This window comes from Stegodyphus dumicola, chromosome 3, assembly GCF_044657685.1.
Source record: "Stegodyphus dumicola isolate Sdum_Otavi_A_Nest chromosome 3, ASM4465768v1".
Lineage (NCBI taxonomy): Eukaryota > Metazoa > Arthropoda > Arachnida > Araneae > Eresidae > Stegodyphus > Stegodyphus dumicola.
The window spans coordinates 126515660-126541334 of record NC_140770.1 but is presented as its reverse complement, the minus strand read 5'-3'; the positions used below and the strand labels follow the sequence as shown (position 1 = coordinate 126541334).

General features: G+C 32.7%; 1 protein-coding gene across 1 annotated transcript in view; it reads left to right on the top strand.

Moving 5' to 3' along the window:
• Positions 1-4590: 4590 nt before the first annotated feature.
• Positions 4591-25675, top strand: part of LOC118204459 (uncharacterized) — a 54199-nt gene continuing 33114 nt past the window's right edge. The window contains exons 1-2 of the mRNA XM_035376777.2: positions 4591-4843; positions 20921-23458. Of these exons, the coding sequence (XP_035232668.1) occupies positions 4837-4843; positions 20921-23458 (2545 nt within the window). The 5' untranslated portion in view covers positions 4591-4836. The remainder of the gene's footprint in view (positions 4844-20920; positions 23459-25675) is intronic.

Sequence of the window (25675 nt, the reverse complement as noted above, 5' to 3'; positions counted from 1 at the left end):
TTACAGATCGCTAATTTGTATATTTTTGAAGCCTAAATTCGGCCCTAAAACATGAAGATACTGATTCAAAATGCTTTTAATCGATTTGGGCCAAAGAAATCCCTCATGTTGTCTACCTAGTTCCATTGTATTCTCCTACTGCATTCCATTGCATAGCAGTCCACACCGTTTGGTGTGGAATGACAGCTAGTTTCATAACCGAATCATTTTTCTCTGAAGAGCAGTCGACAGCTGGACCACTGTGATTGTAGCTCGCTTAGAGTCAATGTTAAAATGTTTCGTGATACATGAACTGCAGTAACGTGGCATTTTAGATACTTGCTTTCGGAAAATGCTGGACGTTACATTGAACATGCTTTGTAACACGTTTCGGAAACGTTTAAACACATTTTAAACCGATGTTTTCATGTCATGTTTTAAGAAGCTAATTTTTCTCTTGCGTTATAGATTGTATAAAAATCATGATCTTTTTAGATTTTTTCAGCCGATATAAGAATCGGGTTACTCAGTGGTACAGAATAAACACTGCTGGACTGTTTTATTTCTTTGTCATTTAGCAAAAAATCTTGTAATTTAAATTTATCCTTTGGATTTCGCTTTAAACTTTATTTATAGTTAAAATGACTAGAAAATAAAAAGCTGTCTTCAACTGAAATGCAATTTAAAAAAATTGAAAAGGAATGCAAAATTTATGGAAGTCTAGCAATTGAAAAATCTTAATTTTCTTGTGAGAGCACTAAAAATAACTTTAGAAGGAAAGAAGAAAAGTAAGCAAAAATTTGAAGGAAAATTTAGCTGTCAGACATACCAAGATGTTTAAAAAAGTTGGACGCTTTTTAATATATTTTCAGGATACTTCAAAGAATTTCGGTGTTCAAAGAGAAAACACTTGGACGTGTACACCAGCAAATACCATCAATTCAGCTTGTGTTAACAGAAAAGACAGAAACGATGTCATTGCAGATTAAAGTTGAAAGCGACTGGTTTTAGACTATATGGTTGTAGAAATTTAAATTACGTTATAGAACATCATATCGTATCATAAACGGAGAATATCATGATTTCTCAGTCGAATTATTTGAAGATTCAGGAGTTTATCCAGTGATGCATGCGGATGCCACCTAAAGACGTTTTTTTTTCTCTTGATGAAACAGAGATCGAGCGCTAAAGTCGCTGAACACTAGTAGTTCGGTACGAGGTTCGAATCCCGCGAACGGGTTGGCTGCATGGGCGTTTTCGTGGTTTTCCCCATGTGTAACGTATATACGAACCCGTTTCCGTTAGAAAGTCCTCCACGAAGGCATCCCTTCCCTTAGGCAGATAGCCCTCGAGGCTTTACCATAATCACACATACACACATAATTATATAAAGCAAAATCTCTTGATGAAACCAGTCTTTCCTTTCATCTCATAACTTCAAAATGCTTAGCCTCTAAAGACTGATAAAGGCTCTGACCAAATACTGATGAAATGGATTGGATTGGATTACTAAGGTACGGCAAAGCAGGTCTATCTGCCTAAAAGCAAGGATGCCTTCGTGAAGAACTTTATAAGGAAAACCTGCTGGCATACACGTTACACATGAGAAAATCCACAAAAACGCCCATGCAACCAGCTCGTTTACAGGGATTCGAACCCCGGAGTGAACTACCAGTGTTCAGCGACTTTACGGCTCGGCAGTTTGTGGGTCTGATAACTTTATCTAAATTGATTGTCAGAAATACCAGGATGTTTCGAAAAGTTGGATGCTTTTTAATATACTTGCAGAATGCCTGAAGAAAAAATAAATTTTTGCGTAAAATTTAGTGTTTGTATTTTTTTTTTTTTTTTAATCTTATGATATTTGATTCTTGCGATTTCAGAAATAAAATATTTGAATAAAATATGAATAACATTTTAAGAAACCAAATGTAGGATAAATTGTGTAAAGCAATGGCACAATGATAAATGTTTAAAGCAGTGTATACAAGTCATCTTAAGTTAAAATGTCGATACTACAACTCTCTTATTTATATATCTTTTCTGAACGGAACATTGAAAAGCGTGTGAACTGTGCTTTACTGTATTTTTCTTTTAATATATGCAGTTTTCAAATGCATCGTAGTCTGGGTTACAAAGTATTCTTCCGAAAGAAACGCAATTCAAATAAATAAAATCAAATTCTGGAAAATTTATATTAATAAATGTATTTAAAATGCTCAGTTCGAATGAATAAATAGAAAATTTTAAAATAATTATCTGAAGAGAGAATGCAACACTAACAATTGAAATAAAAGTCTAAAAATTTAAAAATTACCTAAAATAGTAACTATGACTAAAAATATTGTATAAAGAAAACTATTTGAGAAAAAAAATTAACGATGCACCTTTGATTTAAACCACGCAGGTCGAATGAGTAAATAGAAAATTTTAAAACAGTTATTCGAAAGAAACCATGCAACTTAAACAATTAAAATGAACTTCAAAGAGAAAAAAATGCTTAAAATAATAACAATTATAATTAAAAATATAATATAAAGGTCCTTATCTGAAAAAAAGGAAGGATGGTGACTTTTTCCCCCCTCACGCCGAAAGGAAAATAGGTTGTCATATATTAAGAAGTTCGCCAAGTAAACTATTCTTGGCGTAAACTGAAAAGAAAGCGCTAACATAAACTGTTGAATTTCTCCGTAAATTTCGCACCAAATTTTACAAAATTTAGTATCTAGGCATAATTTGAGTCGTAGAATCGAAATATGTAAAAAAATGGTATGTTATTTCAGAAAAAGTCCGATTTTCTGTCAAAATACCTATGTTAGAATAGTGTTATATATAAATCTAATATATATCCTAAGTCGCGCTTTCGAGACATGAATAACGCAATTTGAATTTCGTGAATCGGCCCAGTAGAACGGGAGATATAAAACTGTCACCCACCTTTCTTTTCTTTTTTTTTTCTTTTTTTTTTCTTTTTTTTTTTCTTTTTTTTTTTTGAGCAGTGTACATTTGTAAATGCATACTGTCTTTGGGTCTTGGTTGCACCCCAAAAATATGGAGACTCGAAAGTCTTCTCATGTGGTTCGGTAGTAGGAGAGAGGATGGAAGACCTTCAGCCCCCCAAGGGGATATTTTCCTCAAAATTGCTGTGGAAAGAAGTCCAACATTTTTGAGGCTGTGGATTCTTCCACAAAATGTGGACTCCAAAGCAACAAACTGAAAAACGCAATACACGCAGAGTCATGAAAGTTTTATGCTACAGCAGAATTTCATCACAAAAGTTAAATGTTATTTCAGATGTAGACGCTAATTTATACAAAAAGATAAGTTTAAAATTTTGCAGTGACCTATTAGGCTGTCATACACCTATTTTGTTTATGACATTCATAGTAGAAATTGTTTGCAAAATATCGATTGTAAAGAATTTCAGAAAAAATTACTGATTAATATTACTAATTAATAACATTATTTATAAAATTAATTTTTAAATGCATAACATACGCTAACTTGAGCAACGCACTTTATACTGTTGATGATAAATGAAAGATCTTATAAGACGACGATCTGCAAAAATGAATTTTATGAAGAAGATTTTATAGCGAATTGAAAACAATAAAACCTCTTCGAGGTGTTAAAAATTTTTAAATCTGATTTAATTTAAAACTGTTTTAAGTGTTAAACTCGGATTAAGACTTGTAACAGTAGTTTCAACAGGCATAATAATAGTTTAAAAGCTACTTATAATTCCTGAAAGATCAAGATTCAGGCAGAGAGTCATGTATTTTAATAGATTACAACAGGGGTTCTCACACGGTGGTACGCAAGAAAAAAGTAGGTGGTACACAAAGAAGCAAAGTGTTTTTAACTATTAAATTCAAAAATTAAAACCACAACATCCTGATTGAGTTTTTTTTTTTCTCTAACACTCGTAAATTTATGCGATTTGAGCTTTGTTTAAGAGTGGTGGTGGTAGTAGTACTTTGTAGTGATGGTACTATATAAGGACTGCAACTAATAGGCAGCAATTTTCATTTTGCCAGACCTAAAATATTCCTAAAGTGAGACCAAGCAATAAATAATCTAACGTCTTAAAAAAAAAGCTTATTTTCCCTCCTTGGTAAACAGACTAATCAAAACGTAGTGCAAAACGAGAGCAGTATTTCATCATTCCACATGTAGAATTAAATGTTTGCTTTATCAGCGATTACAGATATATCAATATAATATGATGCCACATTGTGCATATTTGTAAATGCAGACGATCTCAAATTAAAATTTATTGTACTTCACTAAAACATTGCATAAATACATATTTTTATTAAAATCTTTAAAATTTCGACCTTTAAATGTATGAAATATTTGGATTTAAAGTTGTAGTATTTATAAGTTAAATATATTTTGAAGAATGGTGTTCATTTAAATTCAAACTATTTTAAAAGGAAAGAATCTGGCAGTATGTTAGAATCACGAGAGCATCTGCTGATTAAAAAAAATAAAACGAAAAAAAAAAAAAAAAAAAAAAAAAAAAAAAAAAAAGCTAGAATATCGTCTGCGCATTCGAATAATAAACTTGTGCATGTAATTTTGAAGACATTATTTTTGAACGTTCTTTGCACATCTGAAGTGTCATTATTTCGCCATTATTCAAGAATTTTTCTCTTTAAATGACAATATTATTTTAAAGTAAAATCAGAAATCGTGTATAAAGTTTGAGACTGAATTACAAAGATGCAAGTTGTCTTAATTTAGAATGATTACAATTTTAAGAATATTTTTGAAAGTGCATATAATAAAATGCGTGAGAACTAGTATATCTTTGGAAGATTTTTTGAAGACCATTAACAATGAAATGTGAAGTAGATGCTAAGTAAGTAAAACAACTTTATCCTAGCTTGTAATTTTGGCGCCTAAGATGTGATACTGCCGCCAATATTTATAGTTCAAAAAAGGATTTTTAGAACTTAGCATATCTCCTACTTTATTTGAGAGATTATATGATTCACTCTTTATGCCCTTTTTATTTTAAGTTTATTTTTATTTTTTATTTTTATTTTTTTATTTTAAGTTTATTTTAAGTTTACTTTTAAATTTCTTGTTTTACTTAAGTTAGTTCTGAAATACATATTTTAAGAATAAAATGTGTACAATATAAATATATATATACATTTGCCCTAAAACATATTTAGATGAATTTTTAATATTGCTTATGAAAACTGAAACGCTTAATTCCTCGATTACTGAGTGAACTTCTAAAAATATGTTACAATTTAAGCAGTTTTACAGCTTAAAAACTATACAATATGTCAGGAGGATTTTATTTTTATTAGTTTTTCATGATATTAAAATATTCATTTCGCAGTTTTTATATTAATTACTAAGATGCTATAAAGAATTCACCTAAATTAAATGCGTCTTAACTATATTATAAACTTCATTTTAATTTATAAATTGAATATATTATTAACTATTAAAAGAGCAAAATACAGGCTTAAACCGTAAGAAAATATCTTTGTTGTTTTTAATTACTTTCTCGTACTAAATAAAGAAAGTATTGTAATCGCGAAAAATTTCGGTTTTTAGATTTCAATTGTAATGTCCATTTTGACTATATGTTTGCGTGACGTCTGTACGTACGGACAGAAAAAGGATTCTTTATTGCAAAACTCATTGTAAAATGGATTAAAAATGGATTTCTTCGGACATCCGCACGTATCACTCAAAAACCGTTAACTGCAGAACGTTGAAATTTTGCATATTTGACTATTATACCATTTAGGTGCGCTCATATCTTTTTTATCGCAACAGGCTGTACCAAAAGCGAGAGCCCCCCACACGCAAATATTATACTATATATATATGTGTGTGTGTGTGTGTGTGTTGTGTGTGTGTGTGTGTTGTGTGTGTGTTGTGTGTGTGTGTGTTGTGTGTGTGTGTGTTGTGTGTGTGTTGTGTGTGTGTGTGTGTTGTGTGTGTGTGTTGTGTGTGTGTTGTGTGTGTGTGTTGTGTGTGTGTGTGTGTGCGTGTGTAGTTTTTGCGGAAGATGAAAAATAATTTACTTCTTGGTCTTGCCTAGGAGACTGTTGCTTAGATGATGGGTGGTTTTTCACAGGAGCAAATTTCAGAGAAAATTTTCATTTTTCAATATATTTTTGCTTAATACTGGTACAACACTAGGGGTGCTAAGCGCACTCCATAACTTCGACATACTTAGTTTACATTTTAGAAAATGAGGAAAGAAGACTAAGCTCGAGACGTAGCAAGCAGCAGTAGACGAGAAAAGGACAATAAGTACTAGCTTCGGTCGTTATTTATAGCCGGAAATTCTTTATGTTGCTCCTGAGCCGCGAAAGTTGAGCTGAGTGAAAGATGTCATAGTGCAGAGAGATTGCAGGGAAAGAGTGATACAGTAAAGCGTATCCTTTGAAGCCTGGATACGTTTAATTAAATTTTATGAACTTCTGTTATCAAGTAGGTTTAATTGTTGTAATTAAGTTTAATTTAGTAATAAATTTTTACAAATAAAAGTTCTAACTAAAATTATACTGTATTTGAAATTCAGAAGATTTGCTTTACTGCAGTAAATGCGAAAAGAAGATGAACTTCTTGTGATATTTTGCCTTACAGCATCCCAAACTTTTATACCTTTAATTAAAAGCTGATGGTGACCAGATGTGATTACCTTTTAAAGAAACAATGTCAGGATTTATAGCCCCCAAAACTTTCTTTATTTTCCCATTATCCTCCTTTATTCTCAAGAAAGCGAAGCTCGTATTCCGGGGAGAAACGATTAGATGCATGAGTGTTTTTATGTAATGTGCCAGTTTTCCTCATACTCCACTAAAGCATTGTCAGTTTATCTAGACAGCCTTCGTTGCTTTGCCGCAGCCAACTAAATAAAAAACAAAAACAACAAACAACGAAAAACATCCTTGTAAAATCAAGCTCTCTGCATCGATAAGAAAGCCCCAGAAAAACCCTTATCTACAACCCCAGATAGTCTTGCCCTGCAATTGGGAATTTATTCTTCTTGCATAGTTTAAAATGGTTACAGTGTTTAATGAAACAAGAGCTCAAATAAATTCACTTTCTAGGAATGTTTATAGCATTAGAAATGCTTTGCTAAATAATCTGGTACTTTCTGATTATTCGCACCCCCCTCTCGAAAAGTCGCCAGTTCGTTGGCGATTAATTTTACGTTAAATTAATCTGTTTTCGCTTAAAAATCAACAGAGAGTTACACAAATTTGGCATCCCGCATCATAACGCTTTGCTTGGCGATTTTTCACACTGCATTTCCATAAAATTCGATTAAGGAGTTAGCGGGATTCTTGTTTTACGTATAGTTTGGCAAAATGCCCTATTTATGAAGCTATGCAACGCTTTCCTCTTTATCAACTGGCAAACTCCAAATTAGGAATCGTTACAAAGCGAAAAAATAAATTCAATGTAGAAACAAACTCCAGAAAAATGACCGTCGTCGAATGTATAAAGCTGCCTGGGATGCCACATAACTTGCGTTTTCTCGTGAATACGTTTTGGTTTGGTTTGGTTTATTTAATTAGTACACTAGGGCTATCTGCCTAAGGGGAGGGATAACTTCGTGGAGGTCTTTCTAAGGAAAACTGGCTCGTATACACGTTACACATGGAGAAAATCACGAAAACACCCATGCAGCCAGCCCGTTCGCAGGATTCGAACCTTGGACCGAACTACCAGTGTTCAGGGACTTTACCGCTCAGCCGTTGGTGAGCTGCAAATACGTTTTAGAACAGATGTGTGGATAATCATAAAAAAACATTAGTTTTAAAATTTTAGTGTATAACAAAGATTTATTACACACGGAGAGAACGTGGAAAAACATTAATAATAGCAATATTAATTAAGAACTATTAATAACAGCATGTTGCCAAATTGTGAAGTATAGAATCGTTAATTGCATTTCAAATTATAACAGTACTTTTTAAAATTATTTAAATGAGACCAAGCTCAGAATTAATACATTTCCTAAACAACCGATCTCAAACTTTCTTGAAGTTTCCACTACGCGAATTTTCTGTCTCGGCAAAATACAAAATGTTGCTCCTTCATTTGTGGGAAACATTCATAGTAAGTCTTGGTTTAGGATCTAGTGAAAAATGTGCCTAGTTTTATCTTGCATAATTAAATCTTTTCATTATTAACTAAGTGCAAATAATGTAAGTGTGTCGTTAATTTATGATGGAACAATGACTAATTTGTATATATTTGATATATTATTTTAAACAACTCGTTTTAAATATATTTTGTATCTTGAAGTTTCGATAATTAATCCTTAAACAAATTAGCTTATCTTATATTGTTTATAGTTTTTCGAGTTAAACGGAATATAAATACGAAAGAGAGCAATTTTTTTTTAAAATTAAATTTTGTAGGAGCTAAATCAAAATTTTTGCCTTTATTTTAGAGCTAGATTTAACTTATACATATATATGTGTGTGTATGTGTATATATGTATACATATATTCGTATCCGCTGTGCTTAATACTTTACGATCACTTGTCTTTTATCTAAAGTTGTGTGTATAGAAGGCAAACTGTGCAATTCACATGTAATAATAATCTTTAGCTTTTATCTTTTACATGATGATTTTTTATTGGTAAAAGGAAAGGGGTATGCAGTTGCAGCGCTCAAAAAGAATGTTATTAGCGTTGAAATTAATGCATAAAGAAAAATTACCACTTATTTTGTAATGAAAATTATTAAGAATTTTAAAATGAAACAAAGTGTAATAACTATTTATACTATTTATTTTCAGTTGGGGAGAGGAAGGTAGAAACTTATGATTTCCTAATAATGATGTACTTTTTATGTACGTGCATATAAAAGTAAAGAAGACTTGCCAAGAAATTTATTAAATTATTTAGAAGAATTATTCATGATACTTTGTTAATTATGCAATGATAATATTATGTGCGCATACCGAATAATACATTTCTTCAGAGCCTCTTTGCCTATTCCAGATTACTATTAACTAAGTCTCCTTGCTAAACAATTAGCTAGAAGTTCAAATAAATAACTCGTATGCTTTAATTAATTATTATGTTGTAAACAAGCGTATCATTAAGTTGTAAACAATTATTTTATTCTTCCATGCATGCTCTTGGAGTATAGCACATGCAGCTAACAAATAAAATTTATGTTAATTTAAATCTTTATGAGGACACAGCAATGTTTTTTTTATTTCTGCACATTGTAGCTATCTCTACAATGGCATCCAAACTACAATGTAGTGAAATAATAGCTAATCACCCTCTTAATATGGTATAGTAGGTCCTGTGTTTCTCCTCTCTTGCCCCTGAGGTGGAGGAGAATCTAAGGAGTTGCAGCCCTCTCCTGCGCATGCTCTCATGATTTTAGTTGTTAGCTCGTCTATCTAAATCATCTAAGTGCAAGATTCGTAATTCTAATGCAGTAAGAGCATGGTGAAAAACCTTCCTGCTCTAAAAGACCCAGGAGTTTCAATAATATCATTCGGCTATGCCAATAAACAACGATTTGTCATTTTCATATTCGTTTTCAGTCATTAAAATGGCAATCGTCTTCTTTCTTTGCCTTTTATATGAGGCACAGTTTAATTAGCATTATATCTTTTCGTACCATATACTGGTGTATACAGCTACCATATACTGGTGTATACAGCTACCATATACATCATATACAGCTGTATATGGCTTCGTATCAAAACATTCTTATAAAATGACAGTTCAATAATTTCGGGATTTTTGAATGTTTCTTTCAGGCATTAGGAATTTTTCAAATTTAGTTTCAAGGATGTGCTAAATCAAATTGAAACTATTTACTCAATCTATTAAAATATTAAAATGGAGATCTGTAAGATTAGTGAGACTTATTCGAGACTGAGAGAGCGAGAGGACTAAATATAAGTATCAATTTTGTATTTAGGGTTAGTTCCAAAAAACGGATTATCATAGTCACCTACATGTTAAACCGATTTTTTTTAAAAAACGTATTTTCTGATTCTCAAGCACAGGTGCGAAAAAATTAGAAATTAGAATAAGAATATATGCTATTATTTTGAGAAGATTAAATGCAAAGCTTTCTGAGAAGACCAGTTGCTTGTGTTCCTATAATTTGACTAAAACAAATTCAGTTAAGCTAACAAGGCATGTTATTTAGAGAAAACAGAACTAAGTCTCGATACAATTTAACATATGAATCTAGTTTAAGTTAGTTTGTGTGATGATTTGGAGAGAACATTTACAAAAGAAAGATTAAAACATTTGCTATAAAACGAAATACTATGTAATTCCCCAAGAGGGTACTAGAGCAGTTCATTTGCACCTCGCTTTATATGTATTGCAAATACCATAAACAATAAGTTTATACATGAAAGTCTTGGCTTATCAGACCTTATATTCTCTTTCGACAAGACAATGTTCTCTGGATTTTACGGATTATAACACAGACCATTTCTTCCAGCCCTGCGCACTCAGCCATATTGAATATAAGATTATGTGATAGATAATTGCTTCTCATCACTTTCAGTTATTTAGAAAGTTTACAAATTTTTAAAGAAGTAGGGATTCTTTAAACGGCAGTTTGGAATCTCTAACCATAATTCTTCAATAATGGGCATTAAAATACTAATTTTAAGAGAGAAGATGAACATTTCGATTCCACCGTCTTGCCAATTAAGTACGTTCTCTCGTATATAACTTTTAGCTTAAGTATTTCTGCTACTGTGAACAGGAAATGATTGAAATACTTTATTGATTGCACTACATGGAAATACTATTTAGGCAGCAATCCTTTCTACTCCCTTCCATTGTTTGTTTAACAAACATAATTACATAAAATGATACAGTTAAATGGCATGTTAAACAATAGTATGTTATATAGCATGGGTGGCCATACTGCGGATGTCGTAGGGGAATGTTGAAGCTCTTATGCAAATAAAATATATTTGTAAAAATTGACAACCTAAAAATACTCAATGTCCAATAGAAAGTAATTAATATATTTCTTTTACCAAAATTATTACTAAATCTAATCAACGTTCAAACTTAAATATTTTATTTTCCTTATTGTTAGTTAAGAAATTTAATAATTTTAAATTGCCTTTCGAATGGATGGAAGTATACTTGCGGATGTTTTACAGAAATAGTCTGCCAATTTCTGAATTGTTAAGAACCGCAGACACTCATATTTTTTTAAAAAATAAATTGCAATTACATTGCAATTGTAATTAGATTAAGCAATTACTTCGTAATTTCAATTACAGTTACAATTAATTTGCAATTATAATTACATTGTAAGGATGATATCTAATTGCAAAATAATTGTATAATCTAATTAATATTACATAGTAATTGTGAATTCTAGTTATAATTTCAATGTAATTGTAATTTCAAATAGTTGTATAATATAATTACAATTTCAATATAATTGCAATTATATAATCTAATTACAGCTACAATGTAATTGCAGTTGTAATATAACTGTAATTTTAACTACAGCATGTTATTATAATTACGTAATTAGAAAAGTAATTGCCCCTGGTAATTTTAATTACATAGCCTAGGGAAATCGTGATTATTATTGAAAATTACAGTAAACGAGAGCATAACCGAAAGGTTTCGCCATTTTGAATAACGAGTTTTTAAATAATACAAATGGAAGATCGCCTAAATATTAGTAAAAAATATTAGAATTTTCCATCTGAAATCACCCTTTTTAAATTCTGCACGTACTGCAGCTTATAACGGCAACATAAATTATTAACTAATCCTTTGCTAAATACCACATATGTTCAATAAATTTGTAAAAGAAATATTGTTAAAGCGGAATGTATTTACAGAAGGTCGTTAGCATTAAATATGCATAACTTTGTTAGACAAATATACCTGTTTATGATGTTTGTCAACAGATATGTTAGATTTGAATTATTGATTTAAGGAAAACCAAACAAAGACTGTATGCATATGGAAAGCGAGACCTTTGTGGAGACTTTAAAGCGAACTTGTCCACAGGAAGTAAATCACGAAACTTTCACTTAATCTTTTCGTTTCAGCAAAGGGATCTGTAATAGGCTGAACTAATTAATTTTACCCAACTGAATCCCTGTTTGCCTTAGCTCAGGGTTTCTTAAACTGTGGGTCATGACCCCCGCGGGACCTGTAGCAGAGGTTCGCCAAAACATTAAGCAGTTTTGATATTTCTTTAACTTATTATAATAATTTTACATAATGCATCTGAAAATAGATAAAGATAAGACAATACAGAGAAATTAAAAAACGAAATCGTTTCGACGCATTTTTTTATAATATAAACGTTTATTTTTCCTTGCTTTTCACGTTACGCTGTCATTTCGTCTGTTACTTATTTAAACATCATCTCAGTGATAAAAAGGGCTCGCGACTGGAAAAAGTTTAAGAAACCCTGCCTTAGCTGATAGAAAAATGAGTCAGATTCATAATAATCCTGCTTAATTACTATGTGAATTGAAATTTTTCAGTGACAGTATTTATTGAGATTTAGTTTATTATTAAATACAACACATATTTTCAGTAAACAGTTAAAAACATTATTTACTTAGAAGTGAATGCACCTGTACGATCTATTTTTGCTAAACTTCAGGTTAAAATAAACGAGCATAATTTTATTAAGTTTCTGTAGATGATTTTTCCGGAAGAAGTTTAGGTTATATAGATTATGGCAAACCACACAAGGCAAAAATGGCAAACCACACTATCTGCGTAAGGAAAGAGATGCTTTTGTAGAGCACTTTCAAAGGAAAAATGGCTTGTATTTAAATTGCAGTGCGGAAAACCCTGAAAAATCTATCCAGCCAGTCCTTTCGCCAAGACTTAAATCAGAGTCGAACTAATAATAGTACTATTTAACCGCTAGATTAGAGAACTCGCCCCCCACCTCCCCAGCCAAAGAAAAAATATATTTCGTTTGAGGTCATCTTACATAATTATTAATTCCAACTTGCAGTAATGATATTAACTATGAAAAGCCCTTTATTAAATATCTTCTATGCTTTAACTAATGAGTTAAAACACACTACTTTTTTACGAGTGGATGCACCTGCCCGAACTATTTTACATAACTTCAGGTAAAAGCTTTATCATTAAGAAGTGTCTCTAGAATGCAAGTTGTTGATCTTATAAGACCATTTTGCGTCCCGTGCTTACTTATGCTTGCCCTGTTTGGGGATATGCCAGCCCTACGGCTATTAAAAACATTCAAGTGTTACAAAATGTTGTTCTCCGTGAAGTGGCTAAAGGCCGCTGGTTCATAAGAAACACGGCCATACACCGTGAGCTCAAAGTCTCTGAAATTCAAGTGTATTTTGCCAAACTGGCAAAAAAAGTTTTTGATAACATTAGCAATGTGCATAATCCCACTATCCCTATTCTTTACTATGACCCTGTCAGCAAAGTGAATAAGAAACGGCCTCATGCGGTGCTCAGGCACCTCCCTTAAATTTTGTAAATAGTGTATATATTTACTTTAAAAAAAATTAAAATATGCCAAAAAAATTTTAAAAAATATTCCATTACTCTTATTTTTTGTATTGTGCATTATTCTGTGTACCTATATTTAGCAGTACTTTTGTGTCTAATATATATTATCTGTTGTACTCGTGTGTCTATGTTTATAATACATGTTAATTGTGAGGCACTGATTTTGGTGATAAAAGGCATTTGTTTTACGCACTTACCTTGCACATTTCTTCACTTCCAAGCATCTCGACAGGTTTAGCTATTGGATTCGTTCGGCTACAAATACTGTTTCAGATTTTTCTTCACTTCTTTACTGAACTTTTATATGATTTTTATTGTTGCTCACTCCCAAGTACTTTAGTGGACCGTGTTAAAAAAAATTTTCGAACTTTTATATATTAGAAAATCAGCTACAATGTAATTCACGGGGTAGCGCTCTGTGCGGGAACCTGCATTGCAAGACAACGCTTTGCCTGAGCCTAAGATGACAGCTGTTGGAAGAAAAATGTCATTATTTCTCTACGAGACCATTCTGCGTAATTACTGAGCGAACTGCAACTTGTAGTAACAGTAGTAACTCTGAATTAAGCCTTTTTAATTACAAAGAAGATTTGCAATAAATAGTTAAAGTATGTTTTTACTGCAAGCGAATTGCTTATGTAAGAAATATTTCGGATAAAAATAAATACGAGTACATTTGTTGAGTAAAAGTATAGCTCGGTTTTTTTATATTACGGAGAAGCCCACTAGGACTTATCAGCTTGTTAAGTAAAAATATGAGTTGATTGTTTGCTTAAATGAACGCGGCAAAGCATCTAAAGGCTGGTTTGGTATATTTAATTACGGCAAAGCACTGGAGGGCTATTTAAAAAATTTTTAAATGATTAATTAGATTTATGTTTTATTATTTTCATTTTTAATTTTACAAATATAAAATTTTCAGAAACAAAATCACATATTTTGACTGCACAAAATTTCGATTTGAATCAATGTGATGGCTGCGCTTGGTGCAGTGATGCAATTTTTTTTAATATTTGGCATAAAATTGCTTAACCTAATTCCTAAGTCACCTCCTTTAGAAATATTCAGCCTGTTTCTTGTTTCTCGTAGTAAATTATTGATTTGACTTAAGTATACTTATACTAGGTAAGAAGAGGGAAAAGGCGATGTTGGTTCGGCAACAACTTTTATTTCGGGATATTTCTTTCGTATGACTTTTAAAATCCAGAACTTTGCATATATATCCATTTTTGTAATCACTGGAACCTTGACTATGCTGATCAATTGCCACTACATATTCGGCTATGGACGCCCAAATAATTACTGACCCACTAGAATATTTCAATTACCTCCAAGGGGTGAATAATGATTCCAGTAGGAACCCTTGTTAAAGTGATGTGATTGCGAAAACCACTATTGGCTAAGTAAGTGAAGCAGCAAATTTTCAAAAATGCATCACCTTACAACAGAATACTTGAAAAATGTAACAGCCTAGAAGAGTATATTTTTAATATGGCAACTGTTTGAAGTAATAAAAAGAAACTGAAGTGTTTACATACACAGTTATTAATACAAATTAAAAACTTATATTCTGAGACTCTAAACTGAAAATCTTTTTAGTAAACTTCTTATAAAATATTCCAAACGTATTTTTACAGGTAATCGATGACTTTAATTTTGATCTCATACGTAGAGAAAGTTTTTAAAATCAACTTTGAAATCTTCATCATACTTTTACAGAGAAATGACATTTGGATACTAAGCATACTTAATAACAGTAAGCTGATGATAATCTGAAATTTCTCTAACTTTTAATGATGATTGACTCAGTACCAAGATTTTCACCTAGAGAAAATTTAAACCGTGGATTTTTTTTAATACAACAGTATTTAAATGGTCCCATCAAAAATGTTTTCTTCAGACATTTTAGAAGAATTATGACCAATTGGCCTATTTCTAATGTTTACAAACACTGACACAACAAATTATGTCACAATATTGATGCTGCTAGAGCTATTACATGTATGGATTATTTACCTGAGCTTCTCTTTATTTTTTGCGTTGTTATTAAACACTTTATAAACACTAAACTAACAAAAATATTTGTTGAAGCTTGTAAATTTTTCCACTTTTTCCTGTATATCCTGTGTCTAATAACTAAAATCGATGCCTATATACATAAAATACACACATATACATAGCTATAATTGTCTGATTTTACAAATATTATTTAATAAATGTAACTAGACATTACTTTACCAGGACAAGATTGGGTATAATTTCTATTCGATTACTGTTTACATTGACAGCTAGCTAACTTATAGTACATTATAAGCTTGTTATGCGTGAACAGAGAAATTTATACAAATATGCTGAACGCCACTCGCAAAAAGGATCACTATGTATATCCTAAGGGCATTATATTCACGTAGAAAAAGCATCTCAAAAGTGTTTCCTGCAGAATGCATACAATGTATTTATATTTACAGAAATACACATTATGTTATGAACAATGCTTTTACTTATGAACAGTTGAGAAGCTCTTTTTAGAGTACCTACAATAATAAAAATAAAATGGTGGAAATGTGCTTTAGTCCTTGCGCAATTCACCTCGACAAAATCAATAGAAAATTACTGCGAATGGGTTTTTAACAGACATTTTGTATCTTACATTTCATTGATACACAACTTGGCTAGAATGTACTTTATTCAACTGCTCAGAGTTTTTTTCTGGATGGTAAACGCGTCAAATTTGGCAGTCTCGGTATACTGCCGTTAAAAGTTTTTTCCCGTGGTGGTTGTTTTTCGGGATGAATTTTTTACCTTGTATATTTTTGCCATTTTTTCTTCATATTTTTTGTTAAGAAATCAGTCGGTATGAATTTATCTGTGACTCTGAACGTCACTGAGTGAATATACATCGATATTTATTACTTTACTGGATGCTCGAGGCAAACGTGTCCTGATTGAATGGTATATGAAAGTTTTGATTGCTACTTTTTTTTTATCCAAAGTGCGGTAATATTATGCGTTTGTGTAAGAGAAAGGGAACTTTGGATGGGTTTGAATGGTGATACAGAAAACAAAGAAAAGCGAATGCGCATGCTGTTTGTAGGAGAGTAAGGAAAGCTTCCTGGCTTCCTGGTTTAGACAGAGCCATTTGAATATATGTAATGTGTTGAGAATTACGAGGTATTGGTTTTTTGAAAACGGGAAATGAATTTGTGATGTAAAGTGTGAAAGTGCATAAGCATGCTGTTGTTGATTGGTTTACCTTTTGCAGAGGACAGTGTATTACTGTTGTGACGAATGATAGTATTCGGATTAATGGTAAAAGAGGGATGAGAGTGAGTTTGGAAAAATGACATATGGAAGAGGTTTTGGTTTGGCTTATTTAATTATGGCAAAGCACACTAGGGCTATCTGCCTAAGGGGACGGATGCCTTCGTGGAGGACTTTTTAAGGAAAACTGGCTCGTATACACATTACACATGGGGAAAACTACGAACCAATGCAGCCAGCCCGTTCGCGGGATTCGAACCTCGGACCGAACTACCAGTGTTCAGCGACTTTACCGCTCGGCCGCTGGTGGGCCCCATGTGGAAGAGTAAAGCTTGTAGACGGTAACTGGATGATAGGTGGTATTGAAAGAGAGTCCAATAATACGTTTTAGAGAGACTGAGAATAGATCAGAGGTGAGTTTGGAAAGCGTGTTATTTGAGTGGGTGTTGTCGGATCCACTGTGGCTGTGGTCTGAAAAATTTAGGTTTTGACCGTATTACCGTCAAGCACAGTCTGCACTTTAAAGATCTCGAAATGGGTGCACACATTAATTCCATAAAGATTACTTGGTCTGCAATCAAACGTCATTTGCGACGAAGAACCAATAACGCGTTGATTTAAATTTAGCTGAATATATGCAGAGAAAGTAACACAGCCACTCGCTGAATGGTGAAACACTTTGCAGGTTTCTACGGCGATTATAAAGTTTTATCTGGGCGGATAAATCAGATTACGAAACGGAAGTTCAGGGGGCGCCCCTTGGCATCAAATTTATGATAAGAGTATTAGAGTATATATTCACTTAAAAAAGATTTTTTTCAGTTTTGCAAAGAAGGGTAAGTGAAAAAAAACTTATTTCTCTTAAATTTTTAAAGTTGCTTATTTTTAATATTTTATTACCTTTTCCTAAAAAAACCGCGCCATTTCTTTAAATATTTGTTCTTTATTATTCATCAGTTCCCATCCTTTTCTTCTTCTTCCAGCCAGCATAAGAGAAAAAATCAAATGCAAACATCGTATTAGGAAAAACTGGCAAAATACAAGAGACCCAAGGCTTAAAACGCAACTGAACGCTCTTCAACGTGATATCAAAAAGGACATTAATAACTTCAAGACGCAAAACTGGCGAAACTTCCTCAACTCTCTCGCAACTGAAGATAATTCTGTTTTTGACATTGCAAATAAATTTAAGAAACCCTTCAAGCAAATTCCGCCACTTCATGGTACCAACAGAATGATTTATTCAGACGAAGATAAAGCTAACACCTTGGCAGATATACTAGAAGAAACGTTTACTCCCAATGCTATCCCCCTACGACAGCAATCGTATCTCCAAAGTTAATGATACTGTTAATACCTTCTTAAAAATCCCAGGTCCTTTGAACTTTACATTTCTTGCCACGCCTAAGCTGGTTGCCGATTATATTAGCTCCTTAAAACCCCCAAAAGCTCCAGGTGTTGATGGTATTTCTACCAAAGCGTTGAAACATCTTCCTATCAATTCCATCACTTGTCTTACTAAGATAATCGACTCTATCATCAAATTCTCTTACTTTCCTAATATATGGAAACATGCCATCATCGTCGTCTTCCCCAAAACGCATCAAAATTCAACGTTTCCCCAGAACTACCGCCCAATCAGCCTTCTCAGTCAACTTTCTAAAATAGCTGAAAAAGTTATTCGATATCATCTTAATCAAATTATTCCACAGAGATCCTACATTCCAGAAGAACAGTTTGGCTTCCGTCATCTTTACAGTACTAATCACAAGCTGCTTCGTGTCATCAGCTATATCACTGACGGTTTCAATTGTAAGTTCCCTACCGGAGCTATTTTCCTTGATATTGCGAAAGCTTTTAATAGGGTATGGCACCGGGGACTTATATACAAACTTATCAAGTTAAACTTCCCCGATCATTGCATTAGACTTATTGCTTCCTATCTTCAAGACAGAATCTTTGCAGTCACATTTGGCAGTTCTGTTTCTTCCACGAGAAACATTTTCGCTGGAGTACCTCAAGGATCTGTACTTTCTCCATATTTATATAACATTTACATTCACGATATTCCTAAGGACCCACAAATTACCATTGCTCTTTCGTTGATACCGCAATTATGACCCAAGCTTCTACTATTACTGTTGTCGAGCTCTTTCTTCAACATTACCTCAATCATCTAGAAAATTGGCTCACTCTTTGGAGGACTGAAGTTAATACCGAAAAATCAAAAGCAATAATTTTTCGCAAAAGCGAAACAAGTTTCACTCCACCTAAACCTCTTCTGTTTGATGAAGAATTTGACTGGGTTGACGAAGTTAAATATCTAGGAGTCATTCTTGATAAAAAATTGACTTTTCAGGAACATCTCAGGGAAATTGTGAAAAAAATTAATATCACGCTTGCTACTATGCACCCACTTCTTTGCAGAAGAAGTCATATGTCCGCTTCTAATAAACTCCTCTTATATAAATCTATACTTCGAGCAGCATTACTCTATGCTAGTCCTGTCTGGGGCCACGCTGCCAAAACTTACCTTCAACACATCTAAGTTCTTCAAAACCAAGCACTCAGAGAGATTATCAACGCGCCATGGTTCATTACAAATTCGTATATCCACCGTGATCTCAAAGCAGATACAATTCAAGATTACATTCAAAAACTTGCCAGAAATTTCTTCTATTCAGTTCTCACTCATCCTAACAATTGCATCAACTCTCTTATATGTTCTCCATTTCCCAGAGAAAAGCACAAATATCCATCTGACATTCTTCATCCTTAACATTTTTTACTTATACTAGATTCTTCAGTTCACTGATTTGGACCTTCGACCAGAGAGTCACTTTTTCATCGACTGATGGCGGCCACTTGACTTTTACTTTCGTCTTTTTCTTTTACTGATGTTTTTCATGTGATACAGAGTAAAAGGAGGCGCTGCTTTCTGAAACTCAAATTCATTATATGTTCTTAGTAGTGGTTGCCATTTTCTTTACGTTTCTGCGGAGCGTCTCGGGGAGGTTGCAATCCCAGAAATGTTCCGTAGAAACTCGCCAAATCGGGGATTTTCAAAAATTCCCCAAGCAGTACGCTACAGCACATTTTCACTCACAACTTTTAATGCACATACTAATACTAATACTAATCAAAGTTCAGTTACGAAGAATAAACTAAATCAAAGCTCACTTACGAAGAATAAACAAAATATATACATACCTTACAATTATCGAATACACTGTCAACTCCGCGAACACATGCAAACAGCCGCCATTAAAACTTTCGGAACGTGGAAAAATCAGGCATGAGCTGAATACTTTACTTTGATTGGTTGCAACATACTACGTTAAAATGGTAAAAAACTGAACGACTACGAAGGTTGCAGCAAAACCAATTGCACCATAAAAATCAAGTGAATAATTTTTGAGGGGCTGCTTCTTACTTTAAATCATTAAATGGTGCAACACAGAACTGAAACTTTTTCAGTTTTATCTGAATTTTAACATGGGCTCTTACTGACTTACGTTTGGCCATCCCATTTATATAATACGCTAACAATATAGAATAGTATGTTAAGTGATCTAATTAACAGAGCTATAACTACTGTTCTGGTTATAATATTTTCATTTTGCAACTGGACTTCTTATTTTTCCTCTTATAACTAAACTAAATTAATAAAAAATACTCATTTATTAACTGAGTGTCAAAATTATTAGTTCGAATACGTAATTAATAACATAAAGTTTCAGTGAAGTCTTACTGATAGATTTTAGTTATTAATAAGGGGATACTCTTCATGATTTTACAAATAAAGCAAATTCGTTTGCTGTAGTTGAAGTACTTGAAATAAAGTAAACACAGAAACGGCTGGAAAAAGTACAAAGAGCAAGAATAAACGTTTAAAAATGGAAAACTTGCCGAGTCAGGTTCGAAAAATTATGGACCATGGTTTTAATGTGTTCTTCTGTACTTAAAGAAATATGATTTAAATCATTTATATCTTGTATAAATCATCTCGAAAATAAAATAAAATTTTGCCAGTCATGTCTTTATTGGTGTTTCATTTCCGGTGATTAGTTGTGTACGAGTATTTTGCAAATTATAACAAATATTTTGTGATTAGCATTAAAAATGATTTTAATAAGCGCATGTTTTTACAGGTTTCAAAATCTTAACAAGAATGAAATTACGTCAAAGGAGCCAATTGGGAGTCCCATTCCAAATATCTGTACCCTATAGCCATTTACAGCATAATCTGAGACCTTTGCTGCCTAAACCTGTACCAGTAAAACTTACTGAAATGAGAAAAGTGGTCACTATTCCAGTTAATAAAAAGCTTGAAAAAAGAGAAAAACCACATATTAGCAAATCTATCGTAGATACGAGCAGACATTTCCCTACAAAATGCAGCAATCTGAATGTATCATCTAAATCGAATACTATATATAGGCAACAAACTGACAATAAGAAGTCAATATACTTGAATAATTTAAACAAATTAAGCAAGTACGCTTCAATTCGAGAAGAAGAAAAGTATGTTGAAAATATAAGTTCCAAACGCAAATATTCTTCTTTATCAAATATGGAGTTAAAAACAGATGAAAACTTAAAAGGGAAAACTAACGTAGGAAAAAAATTCGCCGATAAAGACCAATGTGATCAGACTTATGTTAGAAACGAATGTAACAAAAAGCTGAAAGTGCAACTAAACTATGCCGATATAGTAGAACAAAAATATTTACCAATTGAAAATCAGGAACGCCATGATATTTCATCATTGTTAGGAAACGATATGATTCTGATTCACAAAAGAGATTTTGAAGCATGGAATAACGCAGTGGAAAATATCGCAGGGAATAAAATGAAGCTACAAACATTGCAAGAAAAAATTCTAAAAACGAATTCGCTATTAAAAGAAAAAGGAGAAACTACACCAGATACAAATCCTTTCAAACCAGAAAAAGTGATTGAGGCATGCAATAATGGAAAACAATGTCCTGAAAAAAATGAGAGATTAAAAACAGCTGAAATTACTTCAGGCAGAGAAAGGTTTCATTCTTTTCCAACACAGAAAAATAGTTCACCTCAACGCATTAATCCTCATACATATTTACACAGTAATGAGGCTGCAGAAAATGTCAACGCCTACTTTTATATACATTCACGAATACGCGATAAGGAAACTATAACACAGTCGGATGGAAACCGTTTTAATAATTCAAATCACTTTGGTAGTGAATATTTACAAAACATCGGTACCTACGACGAGATGTTAGCATCAGAAAGGAAACCTTCTGTTAATCAAACAGTACCAGTTAATATAAAATTTCAAGATCATATATCAGAAGTATCTTCAATTGTAGGCAGTAGGCCACAAAATGTATCACTATATGAACCAATAAGGACAATCAAATCAGAACCTGAAAATCTTAAACTTCCACATTATTCCTCAAAAGCATCGTCAGGGACTGCTTACAGAGTTTGTACACCGCCACCAAATTCTGAAACAGCAAAATTTCTGGCACAAAAATCAAATCCATGTAATTTTAGAGTTTCAAATTATGAATCTACTGCAGTTAAATATACAGATAACAAATATTCTGCAATAACATCTGAAAAACCAGAAAAGATAACTAACGCAAATTTAGAAGATCAAAGAAATGGTCAGTTCTACAATCATTTATTTAATGCAGGAACTGGAAACACCTATAGGCGTTACGATTTACCAACGAAAAATAAATCAACAAGAATAAGTCCTTCAAAATCACCAGCATCTCAAAAGTCAACAAAACCTTTAAATACGAGTATTTGTCAAGCACAAGTTGATTATCCTGCATCAAAACAAAGTTCTATCACAGCGATTTTTAAATTATCAAAACCTGTTTCACATGCAAAAATATCGAGAGAAACGCCTGAAAGGCAAAATGGTTTTACACAGTCTATCACAGATTTACAATGTCATGAACTTTCCACAAAACTAACTGACACCAATGAACAAAATGTACAGAAAATGAAGTTCATGCCATCGCCTCATGGTAACGTTCATATTAAAACTGGCATTTCAACTAAAGATGGAAAAATTCACCAGCCCCTGATAAGTTCATCGAATCATAGATATATCGATGCATCAAGAAAATATTCGAATGCAGCTGTTTTAAAATTACCTAAACCATCTTTAAACATACAGAAATGCAATGAAATTCCTAATAGGCAGAACGTCTTAAAAGGCGTGACAGCAGTAAGAGGTCAAATTTTTCCGAAAACAATTCACACCAATGAAAAAAATTCATATAATATGAAGCCGATGCCACTGCCTGGAAGGAATAGTCAAATTATAACTGGCTTTTCAGCTATTTCTAACAAAAACCAACCTAATGGACAGGCCGTCTTAAAAAGCGTGACAGCAGTACGACCTCAAATTTTCCCGAAAATAATTCACACCAATGATGAAAATTCATATAATACGAAGCCGATGCCATTGCCTAGAAGTAATAGCCAAGTTAAGGCTGGCCTTTCATCTATTTCTATCGAAAGCCAACAATCCATAACTCGCCTTAATTGCTTTCAAAATATTGATACTGAGATTCGTGGTCCATCAATTCATCCGAAACTGGGAGACAAGAGTCATGTGACAGAACTGACTGTAACACAGGCTTTGAAAATTAAAAGCAAAGAAAATTTCCAGGAGAAAAACAAAGGTAATACTTTTTAAATAAATATCTTGATTCGAGGGTTCAATTATTCGATACTTGAGGGTTGATTGGGCGCAAGTGAGCAATCACCAGGTATGGTGTACAGCCTTGAGCTTATCGTACAAGCTTATCGATAATGCTTACACATTCAAAAATTCGTTAACTTAGTAACTTTAGCAAAACAAAATTATTTAAATAATAAAAATAAACTTAATATAAAGTATAAACAAGTATTACTTTCCATAGTAAATTTATTTGTTAAAATATTTAACTATGAAAGTTTGGAACTGAAGTGTAAACATGATTCTCCTGTGAAACAAGTTGCTGAAACGTTTACAAGACAAAATAATTTCTTTATGTTTACAGGATAAGGATAATTACCTGAAATTAGTCTTGTGGCGATAGAAAGGATTATATTCAGCAGTATATTTCATTTAGCATCTCCAGTCTTGCGCCCGTCTAACACACAAATGCAAATGATTCTAACTTCGTTTTTAATCTTAGATTATTTTTGGTATAATGACTAATCATAAGAAATAAATACACCTGAAAAATAAACTTAGGAAACATTGTATACAAAGTAAAAGCAATATGTACATATTTAACTTAATTAGTTTTCCCTAATATGCTCATTTTAGATTTCTCCTTACGAAAAATTTAAATTGTAACGGATTTTTGTATGTTTGAAGTCTGATGGTCATTTAATGTTTAGTGTCTCAAATTTTCGACTAACCAAATTACTTATTAATTTAAGAAAAAGACACCGCCCAGTAGGTATAGTGGTCAGGGAAGCTGACTGCGATGCTGAAGGGCTCGGCTTCGAATCCCGGAGAAGGCATGGTTGTAACTATCCGTCCCCTTCATAGGAAAGGCGATGGTGGCCCACCTATTAGGTGCCTCCGTAATAGAGACCACCACATCCGGCCTTGTATAGATTAATGTGTTCCCAATCTGCCATTGGAAGAAAAAAAATTAAGAAAAGCACTAGTTTTTAAAATATTTTGAGGTTTTCAGACAGTAGTAACATTGAATCACTTGAGCTAAGAAGCATAAACTATATAAAATGCATAAATTTCATAAAAATAATTAATTTAAATTACACTTTATTTATTTACGATACTTATTTATTTTATTTTATTTATTTACAAGAAATTTACGATAAATTTCAAAATTGATTAAAAAATAGTTTTTAAATGGTTTTGTTGGTATTTCATTGAGCACACAAGAATTATCTGGCTGAGGCAAGAGAAGCCTTCGTGAATAACATGTTAAGGGCAACTGGCTCCTATTCATGTTACACATGAGGAAAATCACGAGAACAAACACGCGACGAACCGGTTCGACGCAATTTGAGCCCAGGCTGAATTACCACTACTCAGCAGTTTAAACCATTTAGCTGGACGCCATCTTTTAAAATATTATCAAAACAAGAAGACAAAGGCATACTTACTCTTGTTGACTAGGCATTGACTGTTAAGAAATTAGAACGCCTATAATATTAAATCAACTCAAGTGTTCAGATCCTTACAAATAATATTTACGATTTAGACTTAAGCTGGAAAAAAGTAATGAAACAAATTGAGATTTGCGGAAATCGTCATTAGGCTTTCAAACGATATTTTGTCATGGTGATATTGAACCATCACAGTGAACTACGAATGATACGGTGGCAGCTCTGGTGCAGCATACATTTCTATTTTAAGAAAACTTTATTTTGTCCCTCTCTTTATAAAAAAAATATGATTATCTTACAATCAAATTATTTTTCGCAATATACAGGTTTTTATTAAAAATCATTAATTTTTCTCAAATGAAGAAACAAAGACAAGGGAAAAAAACACCTCTGATAGGGAACGACATCAGCGTTTCAAGCAGAATCTTTCTCACCACAATTTGCCAAATCTAGCCAAAGTCCAATGAGGCCTTTGCTATTTTGACTCCAATTGCTATTTTGACTGTAAATCAATAGCTCTTGAAGGATATTTTAAGCAGAAACGTACACTATATTCTCAGTTAGCTAAAACTTGTACAGTCTGTATTTTAAATCTTTTATTGTGTGTGAATTGTATTATCAATAAGGAAATTGTATAGTAGATATATTTCCGTGTGTAAAACTGGAATATTAGTAGCTGCACCACACGAAGGGTTAAAGTACCCTTTATTAACTCTTTAAAATTTAAAGTGCGTCAACTCGATGCTAACAAACTTCACCTCTGCTTGGGC